The sequence below is a fragment of the Ornithorhynchus anatinus genome, chromosome 1 (assembly GCF_004115215.2).
Source record: "Ornithorhynchus anatinus isolate Pmale09 chromosome 1, mOrnAna1.pri.v4, whole genome shotgun sequence".
Classification (NCBI taxonomy): Eukaryota; Metazoa; Chordata; class Mammalia; order Monotremata; family Ornithorhynchidae; genus Ornithorhynchus; species Ornithorhynchus anatinus.
This window is the reverse complement of record NC_041728.1, coordinates 147,906,028-147,927,113: the sequence shown is the minus strand read 5'-3', so window position 1 is coordinate 147,927,113 and position 21,086 is coordinate 147,906,028. Positions and strand designations below refer to the sequence as shown.

At 39.5% G+C, this 21,086-nt stretch overlaps 1 protein-coding gene across 5 annotated transcripts in view; it reads right to left on the bottom strand.

The window, feature by feature from the left end:
- Positions 1–5,711: 5,711 nt before the first annotated feature.
- ATP11B (ATPase phospholipid transporting 11B (putative)) overlaps positions 5,712–21,086 on the bottom strand; it is a 146,921-nt gene continuing 131,546 nt past the window's right edge. The window contains exons 29-31 of one of the 5 annotated variants that reach the window (XM_029073645.1): positions 20,361–20,446; positions 17,984–18,109; positions 13,671–13,756 (exon numbers count right to left, since the gene is read on the bottom strand). In XM_029073645.1, the coding sequence (XP_028929478.1) occupies positions 18,025–18,109; positions 20,361–20,446 (171 nt within the window). In that variant the 3' untranslated portion in view covers positions 13,671–13,756; positions 17,984–18,024. Of the gene's footprint in view, positions 9,175–9,564; positions 10,124–10,890; positions 13,757–17,983; positions 18,110–20,360; positions 20,447–21,086 lie in introns of those variants that run through there. The other 4 variants (XM_029073628.1, XM_029073637.1, XM_029073652.1 and 1 more) reach the window with 4 other exon arrangements.

Sequence of the window (21,086 nt, the reverse complement as noted above, 5' to 3'; positions counted from 1 at the left end):
AGCAAGGTTTGTTAGAAGGACATTGAAAAGAAACCGGTGGAGGTGGTGTAGATGGAATTTTTCTGATGAGATGCTCTCCTTCTGTGTGACTTCTCTTTGGCTGCAGAGCAGGGCTGGTTGCCGGTGACACCGATCAGGACCGGCCTCGATACTGCCCCGTGGCAAGGAGGGGGGAGAGCGACGGACTGAAATGTCAGCTGCCAGGCAGGTGTGCTGGAATCTGGGCTCTCTTGGGTGGGTGGGCATATGGGGGGTACTCCTTGTACAGGGTGCACCAAAATACCAATTTTGTTCGGGAGGCACAATTCCTGCTTCTTACCGAAATATACTTTTCGGTCCCATACGGATGTATGCAAAATCTACATTCCGCTTCCAAAAAAGTATGTCTGCTCTGTGGAGACAGACCCAATCTTCACTTTATCGACGTCATTCATTCATTCAGTAGTATCTATTGAGCGCTTACTAGGTGCAGAGCACTGTACTAAGCGCTTGGAATGTACAGTTCGGCAACAGATAAAGACGATCCCTGCCCAGTGACGGGCTCACAGTCTAAATGGGGGAGACAGACGGTAAAGCAAAACAGAACAAAACAAAACAAGACAACATCATCAAGGCAAATAGAATCAAGGAGATATACACCTTATTAACAAAATAAATAGGGTAATAAATAATATATACAAATGACCACAGAGGGGAGGGAAAGGGGGAAGAGCAGAGGGTGGGGGAGGAGGGGGGGAGCAGCGGGAGAGGGGGAGGCTCAGTGCGGGAAGGCCTCCTGGAGGAGGTGAGCTCTCAGTAGGACTTTGAAGAGGGGAAGAGAGTTAGTTTGGCAGAGGTGAGGAGGGAGGGCGTTCCGGGACAGCGGGAGGACGTGAGCCAGGGGTCGACGGCGGGACAGGTGAGAACGGGGGACGGTGAGGAGGTGAGCGGCAGAGGAGCGGAGAGTACGGGGTGGGCGGCAGAAAGAGAGAAGGGAGGTGAGGTAGGAGGGGGCAAGGGGATGGAGAGGCTTAAAGCCGAGAGTGAAGAGTTTTTGTTTCATGCGAAGGTCGATAGGCAACCACTGGAGAGTTTTGAGGAGGGGAGTGACAGGCCCAGAGCGTTTACGTAGGAAGATGCAGTCATATTTGAGTTCTTCCGGTGTGCAGAGTCCTGTACTAAGCGCTTGGGAGAGTTCGGTGTAACAGGTGACAGGCGCGCCCCTTACCTAGCAGAGTCCTGTACTAAGCACTTGGGAGAGTTCAGTGTAACAGGGGATATGCACGCCCTTACCTACCACAAACTTACAATCTATATACCTGTTGTGACAATTGATGAAATTGTTAATACGGTATTTTGTGCCGATTTTCTAACAACTCTGCAACTTTATAGGAAAATTGAAAAACCTTTTAATTGAATCTGTCTTCATGCCGTGCTGCTGCTGCTCCTTACTAATGCATCCAATTGCTTTCAAATCTGTTCTCCTCTAAGCAATAATTTTAGAATGTCCTATATTTACTTATTTCAGGCCTATTGATTTTTGAAAATTATCATTTTAATCATTTCCATTGTTCTCTTCCAAATCCCTTATTACTCCCTCCAATATTTCTTATCTTGATTTGCATAGTACTTTGAAATTTTCTAAAGCAGTTTCACAATATTTTTCTCGGTCTGTTCTCCCTGAATCCCTAAAACGGAGGAGGCCGATTTCATCCCATTTCATAGATAAAACAGAGGTACGAGAGACGGAGTGGCACAAAGCCGGCCCATCCTCTTTGGCAGTATTTAAAATCTCTAAACTCGCCATCAACTGCCTCTGTTAAACTCAATTCTGTTTATAATCGTCACATCCACTTTTTCTAGGACACTTAAAATTTCAACCTTGTTCTTTCAGGATTAGAATTAGAGATTATCCAGCCCGATGGGCCCAACAAATTTAATGAACAGGTTCTCCTTCTTTGTCCATTAGAAGTCAGCAGTGAAGATATTAAGCCATACTAGTCTTAGGACTAGGCCCCGAAGAACTCCTGAAGCAATCTGTGGGGCTGACGTCGTTATAACTAGTTCTTGGGACGCCTTCCGAAAACTGAATGGAAATAAGAGCTAAACCTCATTTACTTAATCTGTTTCTGAGCACGTTATGGGATACCAAATCAAAAACCTCACCAAGGTAAGCTATTTATTTTTATCAATAATAATATACCGTATTTGTTAAGCGCTTACTATGTTACAGGCATAACCTAGACATTGTCAGAGAAGGTGGTGAGATTTAGTTGGCCAAGATTTGTTCTTTACTGAGACATCATCCTTGTAGGTGCCTGGAAATTGTATTCTCTTCCCCTTTTTGGAGCAATAATACCTTATTAACATCGGCTTTCCCTCAGAGAGAATGGGAAAAGTGATATGCAGGTTCCAAACTTGTCTTTAAAGTCAACTGTCCAAGTTCAGTGCCGTATTGGTTCAACCAGCTTAGGCAGTGGTGGCTGAATAGAAAGAACACAGGCCTGGGAATCGGCGGACCTGGGTTCTAATCCTAGTTCTAACACTTGCCTGTTGTGTGCCCTTGGGCAAGTCACTTAACTTCCCTGCACCTCAGCTTCCCATCTGTCAAATGGAGATTCAAAACTTGATCTCCTTCCTTCCTTAGACTGTGAGCCCCATGTAGGACAGGGACTGGGTCTGACTTGATTAGTTTGTACCTGTCCAGTGCTCAGTTCGATGGTTGTCATGTAGTAAGTGCTTAACGGATACAAACAATAAATAATAAAAATGAATAGATACTAAAAATAACAAATAGGTTCGGGTGGTCTTCAGGCCCTGAGAAATTTTCCCTGGTCTTCTAGTTTGTATTGGCCACCCTCACACTCCCCCTTCTCCTAGGATTCACTGGTTTTTCACTGAATTAAGACTGTCAGCATCCAGCAGTCCCTTCAGAATTCTCCCACTGATATAGTCCCACGAAATCTAAGGGAAAAAGGATATTTTAGATCATTTTGGGCCCACTACCTGATTTTCTTTGTTTCATCAGTGTCTTAGATATTTAGTAGCCCCTTCTGTCTGGAACGTCCTTCCCCTTCACCGCCATCAGATCGCTGCTCTCCACACCTTCAAAACCCTTCTGAAATCACATCTCCTCCGGGAGGCCCCCCCATTAATCTCTTTCTCCCCACCTGACTCTCCTCACCCTGCCTCAAATAAGCATATGGGTACTCTAGACTGTAGGCTTGCTGGGGGCAGGGACTGCATCTGTTGTGTGGTTCTGGTGTACTCTCCCAAGTGCTTAGTACAGTGCTCTGCCCACAGTAAGCGCTCAGTAAATACAATTGACTGACTGGATGGTGTGTCTACAGAAACGCTACTAAGGGAAGTGTAGCAGAACGTGCAGGTAGGTGGAAATTCCCAGGTTACAGTTAGGGGTCAAGGGCCAGAGCGGGGAGAGGTCAGTGTTTCTGAGACTTGATTTAAAGTTTGTTGTGGCTTATACACTCTGTTGTCGTGTACTGATCCTTTTCAGTACCTAGGAACGTCCCGTTGAAACCTAAAACGAATATAGGCGTTCTGTTTCTGGCCAACGGGTATGCCCCAGTGATGGCTATCAGTGGGTGGGATGAGCATCTAGCATGCCTCCAAATCTCAGCAGTTAGCCCACAGGATGCAGGACTGACAAGCTGAACGCTTAATACTTCCCCTGGCCTTAAAGAGGCTTCCAAATTGTAAGAGGCACAGTCAGTCGTATTTACCGAGCACTCACTGTATGCAAGTGGTGGGGAGAGGACAACAAAACACTGAACAGACACATTCCCTGACCACAGCAAGCTAGGATGGTGACAAGAGAATACTGGGGCCATCTGGGGCGATCTGTGTGTTAGCGTGGAACCCCAAGAGGGGTCCTCCCCTTGCGGCGGGGATCTGAAACCATGACAGGGGCTAGGTACTGTCTCTATCCGTTGCCGAATTGTACATTCCAAGGGCTTAGTACAGTGCTCTGCACATAGTAAGCGCTCAATAAATACTACTGAACGGATTGGGGGCCCCAGCTGAGGAAACCTGGAGACCATCTGGTAAAGGAGGAGAGGGTTGGTTCGTTAGGGAAGGGGAGGCACCGGTTGAAGGTGTATTTGTTAAGCGCTCGCTTGGTGCCGGGCACCGTACTAAGCGTCTGGATAGATGAAAGCTTATCAGGTTGGACACAGCCCCCGTCCCACAAGGGGCTCAGAGTCTTCATCCCCATTTTACAGATGAGGTAACTGAGGCTCAGAGAAGGGAAGTGACTTGCCCAAGGTCACAGCAGAAGTGGCAGAGCTAGGCAGGGAATGTGTCCGTTTACCGTTATATTGTACTGTACCATACAATATAGAGTCAATGCAGTGCTCTGCACACAAGCAGCGTGGCTCAGTGGAAAGAGCCCAGGCTTGGGAGTCAGAGGATATGGGTTCAAATCCCAGCTCTGCCACTCGTCAGCTGTGTGACTGTGGGCAAGTCACTTCACTTCTCTGTGCCTCAGTGACCTCATCTGTAAAATGGGGATGAAGACTGAGCCTCATGTGGGACAACCTGAGTACCCTGTATCTACCCCAGTGCTTAGAACAGTGCTCTGCACATAGTAAGCGCTTAACAAATACCAACATCATTATTAATACGTACTTAAATACAGTGGAAAGAATGGATTAACCCAGGTCCTTCTGACTCCCAAGCCCACGCTCTATCCACTAGGCCATGCTGCTTCTCTAGAATTTGTAGAATTGGTAGAACTAGTTCCTGGGTGGGAGAGGAAGTTCCAAAACAGCTAGCTGGGTTGGCCGGGCAAAAAGGTGTGCTTCGCAGGTTATGCGTGAAGGTTACGGGTACAATAAAATTAATACATACATAAATGCTGCAAATTTGTGCATGCTTTTGGCCTGTAGGTGTTTGTAAAGGCATCTGTCTAAGAAAAAGTGCAGGCTTATTTCTTGAGTTGAAGATGGAAAGGCTTAAGAGGAAAAGTTTAAAAACCACCAAGTCATGTTGGGGTTGAGAGATGGAGGCGACAGTGAAGTCTTATGTAGCTACTACTCCGAATGTTGGGCTTCCTCAAGTTGGCACACGTTCTTTTCAAGTGGATTTAATTGAGGATTTAGAAGGTCAAGTAGAGCACACTGAGAAATGATCTGTTTTAGCTAATCCGGTACTGGTGGGGAAATTTGGCCCTTCCCATTTAGCATCTGTGGTAGATAAAAATAGAATTGCTCAGGTCCCTGAAGTTGTAGCTGATGACTAAATGTCAATTCAGACCTTTCAAAATCTGATTTTTCGGGTAGCTCTGATCCTTTCAATTTTCTAACACTTAAAACAGTTATTCTGGAAATGGTGAGCCAACTGAGGAAAACAAGTTTTAGGTCTACATAAAGGGATGGAGCCGGAATGTCATAATTCATGATGAGCTGGCTGGGTCATCCGATTCACTTCGCTGAGAAACGCAAACCCTAAACTTCCCAGTAACAAATCCTCGCTTACCCTTCTTTCTTCAGCTTACATTGCCGCGGAGTCCGGTATGAGTGTGGAGCAAGCTGTGTTCTACCTTTCCACTTGTAAGGTCTGGTATTAGAACCCCCCCTATTTCACAGGGCACTGGTGTCTTTCCACTAAACCGCAGATTAACTGAACCTCTTAATGAATTGCCCTGAATTTAAGAGACGGGGTAGAGTGGACAGAAGCCTCCGCGTTAAAGCTGCATGACAAATGAACACACAGTGTTAACTAAGGGAAACTTTTATTCAATAAATATACTTTCCATAAACTTTTAAAAAAATTACCAACAGCTGAACAACAAGCACACTGCATTAACAATATAAATGTAAAAAGTATACATTAGGCAGCCACAGTGTCTGAGGTCCAAAATTTTGAACTAATTATTGCTATGGCATTTCCAACTGCAAAAGCTTCAGTAAACCTGTTTGTCATTATAGTAAACATCCATATTTCTGTAGGAATATCATTCACGTTTTTCCAAAATAAAACCACATTTTGATCGTGACTTTCTTATGAAAATTAGGTTATTTTCCAAGATGGAAATAAAATATAGCATTGGGACTATAAGCGTGCTTTAAAACTCTTTGGTGTAGGTTTTCTTGCTCGCTCTTTCGAATTCGTACCTGAAACTGATCACTGGCAATTTCTCCTCCTGTTCCTGAATGCGTAACAAGTCACAGGAATTAAGGACAACAAACAAACAAAAAAAACCTTGGAGTGTGGGGATGAATTTGGAACACATTTGCTCTCCCATATCACAAAGGTAACATTCCCACCACACCCTGCCTAAAGGAACTTGCAATATAAATGTATGCCTGGCTGGAGCTGCACATGTGTACAGCCATTCCGTCAGAAGAATAATCCCTAGATGGTCTAGCCAAAACACGTAAACAAGATCTTTTATGAATGGGTCGTATTTAAAAGTATTCGCATTAGGCTCTGTTGTGTTGCTTACTTGCTCATCAGATAACACGATGTCCAAAACTGAGGGTCCACAATTCTGGACACAAAGGCTGGCTGCTGTTGACACTTTCCTACCTTTAAGTACTAGGTAAAAATGCTTATTCTAACAGCCTAACGAGCAACGTGGAATGGGATGATATTTAAGAGGTTGATTCGTATTTTATATCCCTTTTTTTCTTCAACTTTTGAATGCAACATTTTACAAGGAATTTAGGGAATGTATTGGAATTAGCAGAAACTCGTGTATAAATAGCACTGGCTCTAAAACAACGGTTTCGTCATGTGTGACGTCCACCTTTAGAGAATATATTTTAACAGTTGTATAAAATACAAAGTTTGCATTACATCTTCAGTAAAGTGCATACTTAATTTTCTTAAAAGAAAAATCCCTCTTCCAACTCCCCTTATTTGGGTTAGGTGTTGCGTACCAATACAATCAGAATGAATGCCAGCTACACGACGGTGTGATAAAAAGTTGAAGAGTGATACCTAAAGGGGGAGAAGCTTTAAAGTATTTCAAAAGATGATTGAGCCCCTTCTTCCCTAATCTATAAGATGAACGCTTATCCTAGACTTTACGTGCCACTCCAGTGAACAGATGGACATCAGAACGCTGCCTGGGTACCAACTCCAACCCAAACGTGCCATGACAGATAACTTAATGATTACTGGTCCTTGTTATAGTTCGTGGCTCGAACAAAAGGGATTCCATGACCCCACCACATATGTATGGTGCTGCTTTTGTATTCTCTACTAAGGATTTAAAATTTTGCCTGTTGTATTCTTCCCTACGCAGTTTAAATGCCCTTATTTTGAAAAACAAAAGAAAAACCCCTCCAATAACGTGAAGGAATATACCAAGTTGAATTATCATTAGGCTATTATTCAGAATACAGTGTTCTTGCATTACTGAAAAACACACAGTATTAAATTACCAAGAAGGGAATAGTTTACCAGTACCAAGGTAAGTCTAATTCCTGCTGGTTTCCAAGAGCTTTACATAAATGGGAGGAAAAGGGGACACTGAATCCCCATATATAAGGAAAGCTAATCTATAATCAATCTTTGGTCTACGTACACTCAACTTGTATTTATAAAAGTTTCATATTTATGCTCTAAGATGATTTCCTAAGGTAACGATCTTTCTCATGTTTCAAAACAAATTTCCTCTCCTGAACTTAATAAATATAAATGACAACCAAATTTAAATAGTAAATACATAGATAGAACTAAAATGCTTGAAAACATTACAAACTCAGTATTTTCCTCTTCAAGCATATTTTGAATAATTTTTTCCTTTCAAAATATCTTCCCTTTCAGAAAGGCCTGAAAAGACACTTATGAAGGAAAAGACAGATTTCATTTTCCTTTGGCCCTTTCTGGTTAAAGATCCCTTTAATGCAAAGAAGACTGTGCATCATAATAAACTTTGGCATTAATCCGCATCAAGTGGACAGTGGAGTCAAATGTCACATAGATTGCGACTGAATTGGTATTCTAATTGACCAAACATACAAACAGAAAGAACTCAAAGCCAAAGATGACTCTGGGAAATTCCAGGCTTCAATTAGGCAGAGAAACGGACCCTCCTTTTAAACCATGTGGCTCAGTTTTGATCTACTCAATACCCCTTACACTTGCATCTGTATAAGGGCAAATTTTTAAGATACGATACTGTTCCAACTCATTTGTCTTTTTGACATTTGTACTTTACAGTGTTTTCAAACAAAATGTCAGCAGAGCCTTGAGAGATTAAAGAAGACCCAAGAAAAATAATTCGGTTCTTAATTGAAGATACATAAAGGCCAAATATAAATACATTAACCTGGAATAAACTGCGAAAGAACCTATTAATGTTAAAAGATTAAAAATTGCACTAGTGAAAACCCTAATCCACAAATTAGGTCGTTTCTTCAATTCCTCCTAAAAGATGACTACTCATTTTTATGAAGAAATTGGGTAGGAATAAGTGCATGCTATTTGAAGGAAAGAGGATTGGCTTCACTGTTTTTGGCTGCCAGTTTAGACGTTTTAGCACAGCTCCACGATGTGGGCAACATTAAGCTGAATGGATTTTCATTTCTTTAAAAGTTTCCAACAAACTTAACTTTTTAAAAGTGTCTTACTGTGGGGTATCAAAGTTGGTTAGCACTTTTTTTTTTATTTGCACATAGCTAAAATTTAGCCACAAGAAGCAGCACTATGAGTCTTAAATGATGAAATATCATTTTCAAAGTACAACATTTCAACCGAAAATGTACCGAAGCAGATTTAAATAGGTCAGTACTTAACTAACTAAAAAACAAAACACGTAAACAGAAGTACCTCTTTTTGACATCCAAAAGAGCTGCAGCGACAAACTAAATTGCCATTCGGGACCCCAGCAACCCGTGGGCTATCTCACAAGGAAATCGGCAGAATTTACTGACTTATGTGAGGGGTTAGAGTGGAAAAAGTACGACGGAAGCAACCGCACAGTATTTAATGGCTGTGGAGTTTTGTGGATTGCTGTTTTGCTGAAATCTACAAAAGTTTCAGGAGATGTTTTTATCGACTGGTACACTTCCTGGGGAAAGCGACACTGAACTTGTTTGAAACCTAGGATAAGGGACCTAAGGGCCCCACATCCTATTAGAGTCTCTTTAACAAAGAGATGAATCCATTGTGGAGAGAGTCAGGATGCTTCGGTCGTTGGTATAGAAGGGATCCGATGCACTCCAGGATCTAAAGTAATAATAAGAGAGAAATTTGGCTGACCAGTAACCTAGGTTTTTAATTACGAAAAATGTACTCTATAAGTCAAGTCATACTGGGAACTCTGTGAGAGCCACCAATGAACTTATTCCAAAAATAAAATCCAACCTCTTTGTTTCAGTCACCGATACTCATTTCATATATAAATGCAGGTACTGGTAAAGAGAAACCGCATGGCAGTGGAAAGAGCATGGGCCTGGGGAGTCAGAGGATCTGGATTCTAATCCCAACTCTGCAGCTTGTCAGCTGTGTGACCTTGGGCAAGTCACTTAAGTTCTCAGGGCCTCAGTTCCCTCATCTGTAAAATGGGGATTAAGAGACTGTGAGTCCCATGTGTGACACAGACCTGTCCGACCTGATTGTCTTATATCTGCCTAAACGCGTACTACAGTGCCTGGCACATACTAAGTGCTTAACAAATACCATAAAAAAATGGCATGTTATTCTATACTGAATATGAGTAGTGGCCATTCTAGAAATGTTTTGGCAAAATGAAAAGAAACATTCATTATACCATTTTTACAGGTAAATGTTGGAGATACCTTAAGTATACAAATTTTGGAAGTTTTGCCTTAAAACTTTTCACTTCTGTGTATATATAGTCATACGTACAACACAAAGCTTCATTTTCATAGCCTAAAAATCACTACCAGAAGATTTGCAATGCCAGTGTTACGCATGTTGATGTTAGGTTTTTCTTTTACATGCTTCTAATCCAGTTCACTCATCTCGGAGTGAGCAGTTAAAAAACCGGAAATTGGTCCCTCACTGGCACTAACTCTCAGTGCTCTGGAAAAGGTAACAATAAAATTGTGCATTAGTACTGTACCGTCTATTGCTTCCTCACTGTTTTTTTGTAGCAGGCACATCCAAGCTAGGACGAGAAGTCTTCAGAACCCCTCGTTCCAAAACAGAAGCACTTGTGAAAAGGGAAATGGAGTTGCTCTTAGGAGAGTAGTCTTGGGTGAAAACACCCGAGGTTTGCCATTTTTGAGGTCACTCTGTATGTGTGGTTGAGCTTCTAAGCTTGGTCATGCACCCAATATGTGCTTAGTGAAATCGGGAGAGTGGGCCTAAGGTTTTCACTGTACACAAAATGGGAAGCCCAAATAAAAATCACATCTTCTTCAGGAAGCCTTCCCTGACTTAAGGTCTCATTCCCCCATCCTATTTACCTTCCCTCTGCCTCACCATGAACTTAGTTCATTCCCCTAAGTACTTGGTTACTCAAACCACTCCCACAGCATTTATGAAGATATACCCTTGTACACAGTTGCTGACCCAAACCCGTAATTCAGTTTTGTCTTTCTCTTCCTTCCTTCCTTTCTGTCTTTCAATGTCTTTCTTGTCTAGACTAGACTGTAAATTCCTAGAGGCCCAGGGATTATGTGAACCAACTGCATTGTGCCCTCCCCAACTGCTCAGTACAGTGCTCTGAACAAAGTAAGCACCCAATAAATATCACTGGATGATTGATGGGAACTGGCAGTCTGTAGTAATTACCATATATAGTGTAATTTTCTCCCTGCTCACTTGGATGATTTGAGTCCAAAGAACTGGTCATTGTACACATTTATACCTGATCTGTTTATAACTAGGTGAGTGACGAATAAGATTGGCTGTTTTACTTTTAGCATAATTTTTTGTGAATCAAGATGTGTGATGTAAGGGAAAGGGGCTAAAATGTCATCAAGTAATTAGAAATTTACTGTTTCTTAAAGACTATACACAGTAGTTTCAGGTGGGCATTTGATAACTGTATTATCTATGTTACAGGTCCAGCTCATTCACTACTTGTTGTACAATAAGTAGAAATTTTGATGTAGGAACATTAAAAATGTCAACAAACCGGGACAAATGCATTTACCAATCTGTATCAGACATTCCATAGTATTTCTATTTTAGCTTAATGATAAATGCAATAAATCATGAAAATTTCTTGAGTAGGCATCTTTGAAAGATTAAAAAAGAAAAAGCCTAAAATGGCAATTATCTTGCTCTCTATTCCTGGCACTGACTGATTACAATGTGAGGTTAAATTAGGTAAAGTTTCCTTAATATTTCTTCTCAGCAGATAAATGTGTATTCAATACTTGAAGCACCATATTTGACAGAACTCCAAGTGCATATATTGACCTTTCCATCGATAATCAGTGGACCTATTTAGAGTGCTTTAAAGTATCTAACCAGAAAGCTACACGAAACACAAAGGAATTACTTCATTTTAGATGTACAGCATTTCATTACAGCAAGCATCTGCATCATGCAGGCCCATGATACTAGTTTTCATCAATTTTTGATGGCACATTTTAAATCTGCTAAAAAAAATCTGGGGGCTAAAATAGTTAAATGCAGTTCTGTGTTTCACAGTTGTCAGCTGCTCAGCATCATTAAATTCTTCGTGATACATTTCATAAACTAATATCTTTGGCCTTCCACATTCCAGGAAGGCTTCATCCGCTTATTTTGACTTGTGAAATACGAACGCTCAGAAAAAGTGCCAGAAGGCTATTTTGGCCAACAAAATTTTCCTATAAACCAAGGAAAATGGCCAAGCTAAAAGAAGAACAAGAGCAATATTTTAAAAATATGAAATGAAGCAGTGACCATTTCCTCAAAGCCCTTTGAATAGCACCAAATAACTTTGCATATTATTTTGATTTTTTTAAGCTAGTAGCTAATTCAAAAGTTCCAACAGATCTTAAGATTCTAAAAATATTCCTCTAGCTACACTTTGTGGGGATAGGGAGGTATGGCAAAAATATAAAACAACCTGAGAAAGAGGACAAAGACATAATCTGAAAAAAAATGCATAAGATTCTGTCAAATATGATATTCTTCATTATTCAAGACTAGATATGGTAAATACAATAGATTTTCACAAAAAAGCAAAATCATAAGTGCAGTAAATAGACTAGGGGATGCACATACCATGCAAAACCCAAAACTAACTTTGTTCTGAAGCAATATCCCTCTGGATAGAGAACGTAGAAAGCAACATAAAGATTATTTCAAAGGTTACAACTCAGAATATTCAAAAGATGCAGTCAATAGAAATGAAATTTTACTTAAAAGAACCATGTTGACTTACGGCTCATTCACTCTTCTAATGTTCTAATTTTTAAAAATATTAAAATATTTTCAAGTCTGTTTTCTATAGACCTAGCACTTGAAAAATAATGCTTTGTTCATATTCATTTCTTTTATCCCAAAGGAAATCATTTGATAAATGACTCAATACAATATTTTATAAGCAAGCCAGAATAAAAGATGATTGGAACCACAGACACTGTTAATATAAGAGCAGTTTTTAAAAATCAAATGAACCACACACCAAGGCAACACCTAAAGGTAAAGACCAAAATATGTCAGTGAAGTTACCCAAACAGATTGGATACTGCTTGAATGATATCACACCCATCATTTTTCAATTCATGCAACTATTAAGAAAATTCCTATAGTAAGCTGTGAAAAGCAAGCTTTCCCAAGTTTGGGGTTGCCTAAAGAGTGTGATATTATTCACCGAAAGAACAGCACAAAGTACAAAAGCTTTATTTCTACCTCCCCCAAATGGTCAAAAGATAATATCTCTTATGGAAAAGATATAAATTCATTCATTCATTCAATAGTATTTATTGAGTGCTTCCTATGTGCAGAGCACTGTAGCTGAGTGAATATTACCTCGGAGGTAAATTAAGTTTATTTCATAGTTGTATTTAAAATGTTCAAAAATATTTTATTCCATTAAATTCCCATCAATGGGATTATCTCAATTCAAGAAAATGGTAATAATAAATACTTTGATTTGGTGCAATTTTGGCACACAGTTCAAGACTGTTTGAATAATTTAAATGAAATAGCATTAAGAATTTTTTTTTTTTTTAACCCACCAAATAAAAAAGAAAATCAGATCTTATAGTTGACTTAGGAAGGGGAGAAATACAAACTTTTGTGATCATGAATACCTCAAGGCCCCAAATAACTATTTGGAAAATATAGACAGAGAATAAAGAGGGAAAGTTTTTTTTTTAAATTTTAAGCCACATAGATTTCTGAAGACACAAAACTACAGTTCAGAAATAAAAGTCTTCTGGAGACATGATTTTCAAAAGCATCAAAGATGTACAAGCCAGGAAAAAATATCATAATTACATAAGTGCTCATGTACTAGAAAGACTGAAAAACAAAGCTTGTTCCATAAACCACAGTCTCTTCAAAGAAGCTTCCTCTTCTTTTTTTTTTTTAATGAAAATACCCCAAAAGCCAGAAAGACCTTTATGAGCAAAAGTGCTCGAAAGAAGATTATCCCCCATTTTCACTAGGCACAACTCTGCTAGTCACCCAGTTCTGCCGGCTCCTCCTCCTCCAGTTTATAGGACAATCCTCTGCAGCAGAGGCTACTTAGAGAAATTTCACACCTGTTGACTCGGGCAGGATTACATCTTCTCATTACTCGCCCCAGCGTTCTTCCAAGAGATGCACATGCTGTTTCCCCTTCCGAGAAACAGCACATGGAATCCAGGCAGTTGATACTTGAATTTGTTTCAGAGAGCTGAGGAGTCAGAGAAAAATCAGTTAATATTTGTTGATTCTCATGCCTGACAAGTTTTCCTCGATCGCGTACAACGCATATGAAGGAGAAATCATTTTACTGCATAGGATTTATTAATAAACCAAATAAGTTAAACAACTGGATGTACAATTGTTTTATCTTACCAAGCAGATATATCAACTGCCTCTTTTCTCCTCTCCTTTCCCCACCTCCAAATAGGAAGAAACTATATTTCCCCCTGTGAATTTTCCTGCTCACTATTTTTTTTGCATATACACTTTTAATTTGATACTGAAAATTTAATAAAAGTTCAGCTTCTTCTCTCAGCAAGTTTTGTCCTCAAACTGCCATCCTGATAATTCAACTAGAAAATTTAACTTCTCCATTACCTTTTGGGAAAAGCACACCTCATTTTCACCCATAAAAGCTGCTCTAGAACAAGTTCTTAAGGAAACAATGAACCAACTTGTCGAAAAACGAGTCCCAGGAATTAAGAACACAGAGGGAATCCTAGAGCAGATAAGTACACTGCTCCAAAGTAAATTAGCTGGGGTTGATTGTTAACCTTTAAAATAATTCAGGGTAAATAATCCTTAAATTATCAACACCTATCCATGTTATTCGTGGCAGGATTTTCCATCCAGCACAGAAATAACCTTTTACATATACCATATGGACTCATTTAGAAAATGGTATGTATGGATAGCTATCCAAATTATTATTACCAAAAGAACTAGTATGCTCCAAATGGAATTATTTTCCAGGTTAGAAAATAGGCAAAATAGGCAATAGGCTTGACATATAATTTAGTGGGACATTATAATTCAAGACAAGTGTGGCATGGCGTAGTGGATAGAGCACGGGTCGGGGAGTCACTAGGTCATGGGTTCTAATCCCAGCTCCGCCACTTGTCTGCTGTGTGATCTTGGGAAAGTCACTTCACTCTCTGTGCTTCGGGTACCTCATCTATAAAGTGGGGGTTGCCATCGTGAGACCCACATGGGACAAGGCACTGCATCCAATTACATTTGCTTGTATCCACCCTAGTGCTTGGTAGACGGCCTGGCACATAGTAAGCGCTTAAAAAATACCATCATTATTAAGACTTAACAAATCAGTCACATTAGAATTAGGAAGAAAAACAAACCAACAACAAAACTGAGTATGATAGTGAAATGAATGTGTTGCACATAGGAAGAGCGACCAAAAGAAAGAAAAGATTAAACTAAAAATCTCTCGATTTTCTAGAAAATGATAAGATAAATCATAATATAACACCTTTCCTTTAAAAACGAAAATACTGGCAGGCGTGCGGGAATCGTTTTGGTCCCGCACTAAGTTGAATCTGCAACAACTAACTGTCCTAAGGAGTTGCACCATTTCCACTAGTCTTCCCAGTAGCGCGGTCACTAAGCTTACTTCTCCTTACTGTGTTAAAGTCTCTGTAGGTAACTCCAGCGGAGCTGCTGGAACCAACCACCACCTGGTTCTGAGCCAGTCGAGTTAATTGACTAACATGCAACAGACCTTCCTGAGTAGAAATAATTGTATAATTTTTCAGACAAAATTCTTCAGGCTGCTACTAAAAGGACACATACTATTCTACTGAATTATAGGATGAACTATTTTCCCCCAGTGACAGGGAAAAGGCTTCTGATGATTTGCTCTTGTCAAGCATGTTTGGACAGAAGAAATGCCCCTCTCAAATAGGTTCATTTTTTCAAGCCTAAACACCCGAAGTTCTGGGAAACTTTTATTTTTGGTTGCTCTTTCTTAAAAGATGATAAATACTGAAGTTTGAAACAACATGAAGTGCTTGTCAATCGGGAGGAATTCCTCAAACATGTGATAATTGCCTTGTGTTGCTAATATCTCTTACTCTGTTTTTCCAGAAACTCATCCAACAAATGCTTTTAAGACCTTTTCATATTCTGGATAATTTGGTAGAGTATCACATACATTGGTGCTTTTGGGGCAAGGTTTCTTAAAACCACTAGGTATACAAGAAAATTAAAGTGCCCTTAGGTAAACTACTTGCAGTACTTAGTGTCTTGTCTAGTTGTCTAGAAGGGATAGAAGTTGTAGAATTTGTCTAAAAGTTGTTTAGAAGAACAGTTCACTTCTTCCTAAAAACTATTTCTCAGAGAAACATTCCCCAACCTCATTCCACTGCTTAGGTTCAATAATATCTACATTAATCAAATGCTTGATTCACATAATAAAGCTACAAAAGCCTTGCTTTTTAAAATATTAATATTATGGTGCAATTTCTGTAGTAACTTCTGCAGCCTTAGAGATTTCGAAGATATTTTATGTCTTGCTTATCAAAGTGAGAAGACAGAAAAATCCATCACTGGTCATCCACTGGTAATGAAGCAGTGTGGCTTAATGGTAAGGTCACAGGCTTGGGAGTCAGAGGTCATGGGTTTTAATCCCAGATTTGCCACTTGTCAGCTGTTTGACTTTGGGCAAGTCACTTCACTTCTCTGTGCCTCAGTTACTTCATGTAAAATGGGGATTAAGACTGTAAACCCCATGTGGGACTGACCCAACTATCTTGCATCTACCCCAGGGCTTAGAACAGTGTCCTTTGGAGTCAGGGCTCATGAGTTCGAATCCCAGCTCTGCCACTTGTCAGCTGTGTGACTGTGGGCAAGTCACTTCACTTCTCTGTGCCTCAGTTCCCTCATCTGTAAAATGGGGATTAAGACTGTGAGCCCCACGTGGGACAACCTGATTCCCCTGTGTTTACCCCAGCGCTTAGAACAGTGCTCTGCACATAGTAAGCGCTTAACAAATACCAACATTATTACATTATTAGTAAGTGCTCAACAAATACCATTATCATTATTATTATTATTGAATAGCGGGGATAAAACAACCCAAGAAAAATATTATGTACAGCCAAAATTTAAGCTACTTCCTTTATCAAATTAATCATATTTATTATTTACTGTTTACGGAGCCCTGTACTAAGTGCATGGAGGAGTACACTACAACAGAGAAGGTAGATATGTTCCCTCTCCATAAGAAGCTCCATAAGAAGAGGGAATCGAAGTGTCTAAACTTGTTTGAAAATGAAAAAACAAAACAAAACAAAAAACCCCAAACATCTATGCACCAAAGAAATATTATTTTCTTCTTTCAAGTGATCTAATAAAAACTAACAAAATAAATTCAAAGCAGGCTCTAATTATATGTGCCACGGTTTTTCATGGGGCCTAATTTAAACAAACCAATCTAGCACAACCAAACTTGCAAAATAAGGAGTTGTTTTATAGATGAATTCTAGTTCCAATGTAATTCACAGCCTTCAACTCCATTCATGCCCTCAGCCTTCATAAAGACTATTCCTACATGAAAAATAGGGCACATTCTAGATAAATATTTGCAGATGTTCACAAAGACAAATGCCCCAAATCAAAAAGTAAGGAGTAGTAACTTTTCTTGCTTTCATAATGACTATCCATCAGAATGGTGATCTGTGGTAATGCTTTACTCTAACTCAGTGTAGTTGATATGTGTTTTTAAAAGGAGAAAATTCTACTCACTCACAATGCAGTTTTTTTGTGAGATCAATACCACTAAGGAGTTTTAAAGAGAAAGGAGAGAAAAAAGATGCTCCAAGTCTAGAAAACCTATTTATCCAATCTGGTTCTACAATCTGGCCTGGAATCCAGGCTCTTCCACTTGTCTGTAATGTGACTTTGGGCAAGTCACTTAACTTCTCTGTGCCTCAATTCCCTCATCCGGAAAATGGGGATTAAGAGCATAAACCCTATGCGGACAGGGTCTGTGTTCGACCGGATTAACCTGTATCTACCCCAGTGCTTAGTAAGTACAGTGCCTGGCATATAGTAAGCGCTTAACAAAACCCATAAAAAAAAGGTAGCCATCAGTATCTTCCCAGTAAAATGTTCCAACTACTGCGTAGAATCATGAACAAACACTCACACTGCTATAAATGACTTGAAACGCTATCATTCAGGAAATCCATTAAAGGCTCAATGCATAATTCTTGAAAAATTAAAGGAACAAGGATAGTGAAATGTGACAAGGCACGAGAAAGAAAAACCAATGAGAATTACTAAATGGTACTTTGGAATTGTTGATGAAATTTGTTAGGAAAAAAGTCATGAATGTTTCTGTATGTTGTCACGAATATGAAAGTTTAGCTGATGAGTGCATGACTTGAGTATACTCATTAGGGTAGAGTGACAATACTACCTAGTGTACGCAAGGACTGTCCTGTGGGCTACAGGGATCAGTTAGCAGTTGCCTATTGTCCTCCCCTCGGGGCCTGCTTTCAGCAAAGTCATATGCTGAGCTGACTGAACCCTTATCTTCTTCCATCTAGAAGGACAGAAAAGCAACACGTCTTATATTACTGGGCAAACACACCTTACCATCATGCAGAGTTAAATTCAAAAGGCAGGTTCCCTTAAAACAATCTGTACCGGTGCTAACATATCAGGACACGACGCTTTCACAAAGGAGCAGATGAAACGCTTTCATGGGAACCGAGATAAAACCACACAAAATATACGCAAATGGCTATGCACAAAAATGTTATGCTGCACCACAAGTACAACTAGAAAGAAATACTAAAAGTAACTATTCAGCTTCTACTTGATTTTCTTAAAGACTTCCACCAGTTTTTGCTTTCTCTGAAGGGAACTGGTATACAAAATCCATATGGAATTATGAAACATTCTGCAGAGAGTGTTACTTGGGAACATGACTATTATTCCTCAATTTGAAAGTATTTTCAGTGTATATTTGACTGGGTGGGCCTGATTTTTTTATCATACTGCCTTTAATCCTGTTCCCCAATTATTTAAGAAGGACTTCCCATGCATTTTTTTAAACCGAAAATAAAATTACCATGAGGTTGACTCTCAACTTAGACTTACAATTAGAAAACAAAGGCCAGTCCTTAGAGACAGCACCGTGTCCACGACTTATTCGTGACAGAGTTTGTCAGGGTTCAGCCCTGCGTTTGCTATTTCAGTTATTAAAGTGAAAATGTTGAACTTTAGATTATAAACATCCTAAATACTGTATTATTGGACAGTTCTTTCAACACTTCTGAGAGCTATGCATCTGGAAGAATTACTGTCACTGGTGAGAAATGAGAATCATACTGCTGAATATTCAAAGTCATTGCAAATTTTAAAGGTAAAACTGTAAAAACACTTGGGCCCCACCACCTTTCATTACAAATTGAGTGCCCACTGTATCATGGCCATTTGTCTTACTTGCTTTAGATCTGATCAGCTGGGATAAAATCAACACAGTTTAAGAAAAAAGTGCTTTATCTAACCATGTCAGTTAAAATCAATACAAAAATAATGGTCGGGTTTCAAAAGAGTTAAGCATGCATGGAGAGAGGAGTGCAACTTTTTATTTCCAGTGAGGGGATAAACTTGGGGGTGGAACTTTGAGGAGGAAAGGCATTGGCAACAGAGTTTTGTGGAGGCCATTGTCTGTTGTCATGATTCTCCAAATCTATACCGCCTGCTAGATTTAAAGTACATGTAATCCTAAGGAAGAACCTTCCAATTAATTTGTATTTGACTTTTTGTACTTATCATGCACTATTAATATAACTACTGCAATTTCTAATGAATGTGTATATATACATATACATATGTATATATATGTTTACATTTCTAGTTTGTCCGGGATGTTACTGGGATTTTATACCCGTGAACAATTCTTCAAAATGCTGCAAAATTAGGTATCATAGGACTTTTACATGAATCATAAAACTAATGTTACACAGAGGCACTGGACTGATGACTGATTGTATACAAGCCTGAAAACATGTTCTTAAATTATGACAGTGAATTCACAAGATATTGATAAGCCTATAATTTAAGGGTGCTGAAAATTCATAATTTCCTTTCGCCTGGGTATATTTTTCCCCCTGTAAACACCAGTCTTAAATTTAACATGCGCAATTTTGCTGTTAAAATAGTTACAGGATCTGCATTTCTTTTCTCTTTCTCTATCATCACTTTATAATAGTGTTTTGTGTAAACTCCTGGGACTGACACGCTTTTGAGATAAAGGTATGATACATACAAAACAACTCAGATGCGCTAAAACAATTTGATGAGAATCTGAAAATGCCTCAGTAGCTATATAAATGGTTCCACACAAATAAATATGTGATTATGAAACTGTGGTGCCAAGATAAAAAAAAATATGAGCAGCACCCATTCCAGGTAATTATGGCTTATATATCTGCATTTTTGTGTGATTTTTGGATGACCCCAATTATTTGACATGCAGAAGGTATGGTCGATATGGCTTATAACGAGAAGAAGCAATAGATCTGTTCTAGAACAGAGAGTTCATAGGCAACGAGGCTTAGATCTAGACACGTTGATCACTCTGCATTTATCTCACTTGAGAAAAATACAGATATACTTCCATCCAAAGTTCGAAGTATAGGGCAGAGTAATCTCTGTCGGGGATTGAGGTGTGCTAAGAGAAACCACCCATTCTTTAGATCAGCCTCTTCCCATCTTTCTCGATATTGCTTAGTTGACCATCAGCATGCAGAAGAGTTGATGAGGAACTGTCCCTCCTACTCTACCTAAATCTGCTCAGGTGATTCCTGGCCCTGGACAATGGCTGCAGTGCGATGAACTCGTCACTTAAAGCAACAGTGTTGGAGTACATCTATAAGTGGACAGAGAAGGGATGGAACATACGACAAGTCAGTAAGTAGTAATAATCACCCGAGACAGACACAGGACAGGGTTTTTAAAGACATCAGTTTATGCAAGTAGAATATCATACATCATATACAACAGTTGATAGTTACAGAATTGTTCCCTTTACCATCAATGTCATTTATTTGCCAATCTTAACAGAGTTATACTTGGAATTTTACTCTTGTGGGAAAAAGAAGGCTACAGTGAATCCTGACACTTTTTTTTTTTAACACGGTTCTCTTTCGTTAAATCACAAGGCACATATTTACTGCTTTATGTCCTACCTGGGAGTTTTTAAACCATCACCTCCTATCTGAACACAGAATGAGGCTCTGGTGCTGAATAAGGGTTATATTTTTGCAAAGGAATCTACATCCATAAATATGGTAATGCAATCGCAATTTTATTACAATAACTGGATCTTCCAATTTGGATTCTAGTACTAGACTCTTCCCCTCTATTCTATTTTCCCCAGATCATCCAGTGAACCTTAAACACCAATTTCACTCTAGTTTCTAAGGCCATGCTCAGAGAAAAAGGTAAATTTAAGAGTAGAAAGAGCAAAAGACACCCGCAGTCGAGACGCCCAGATTCTGATTTCAGCT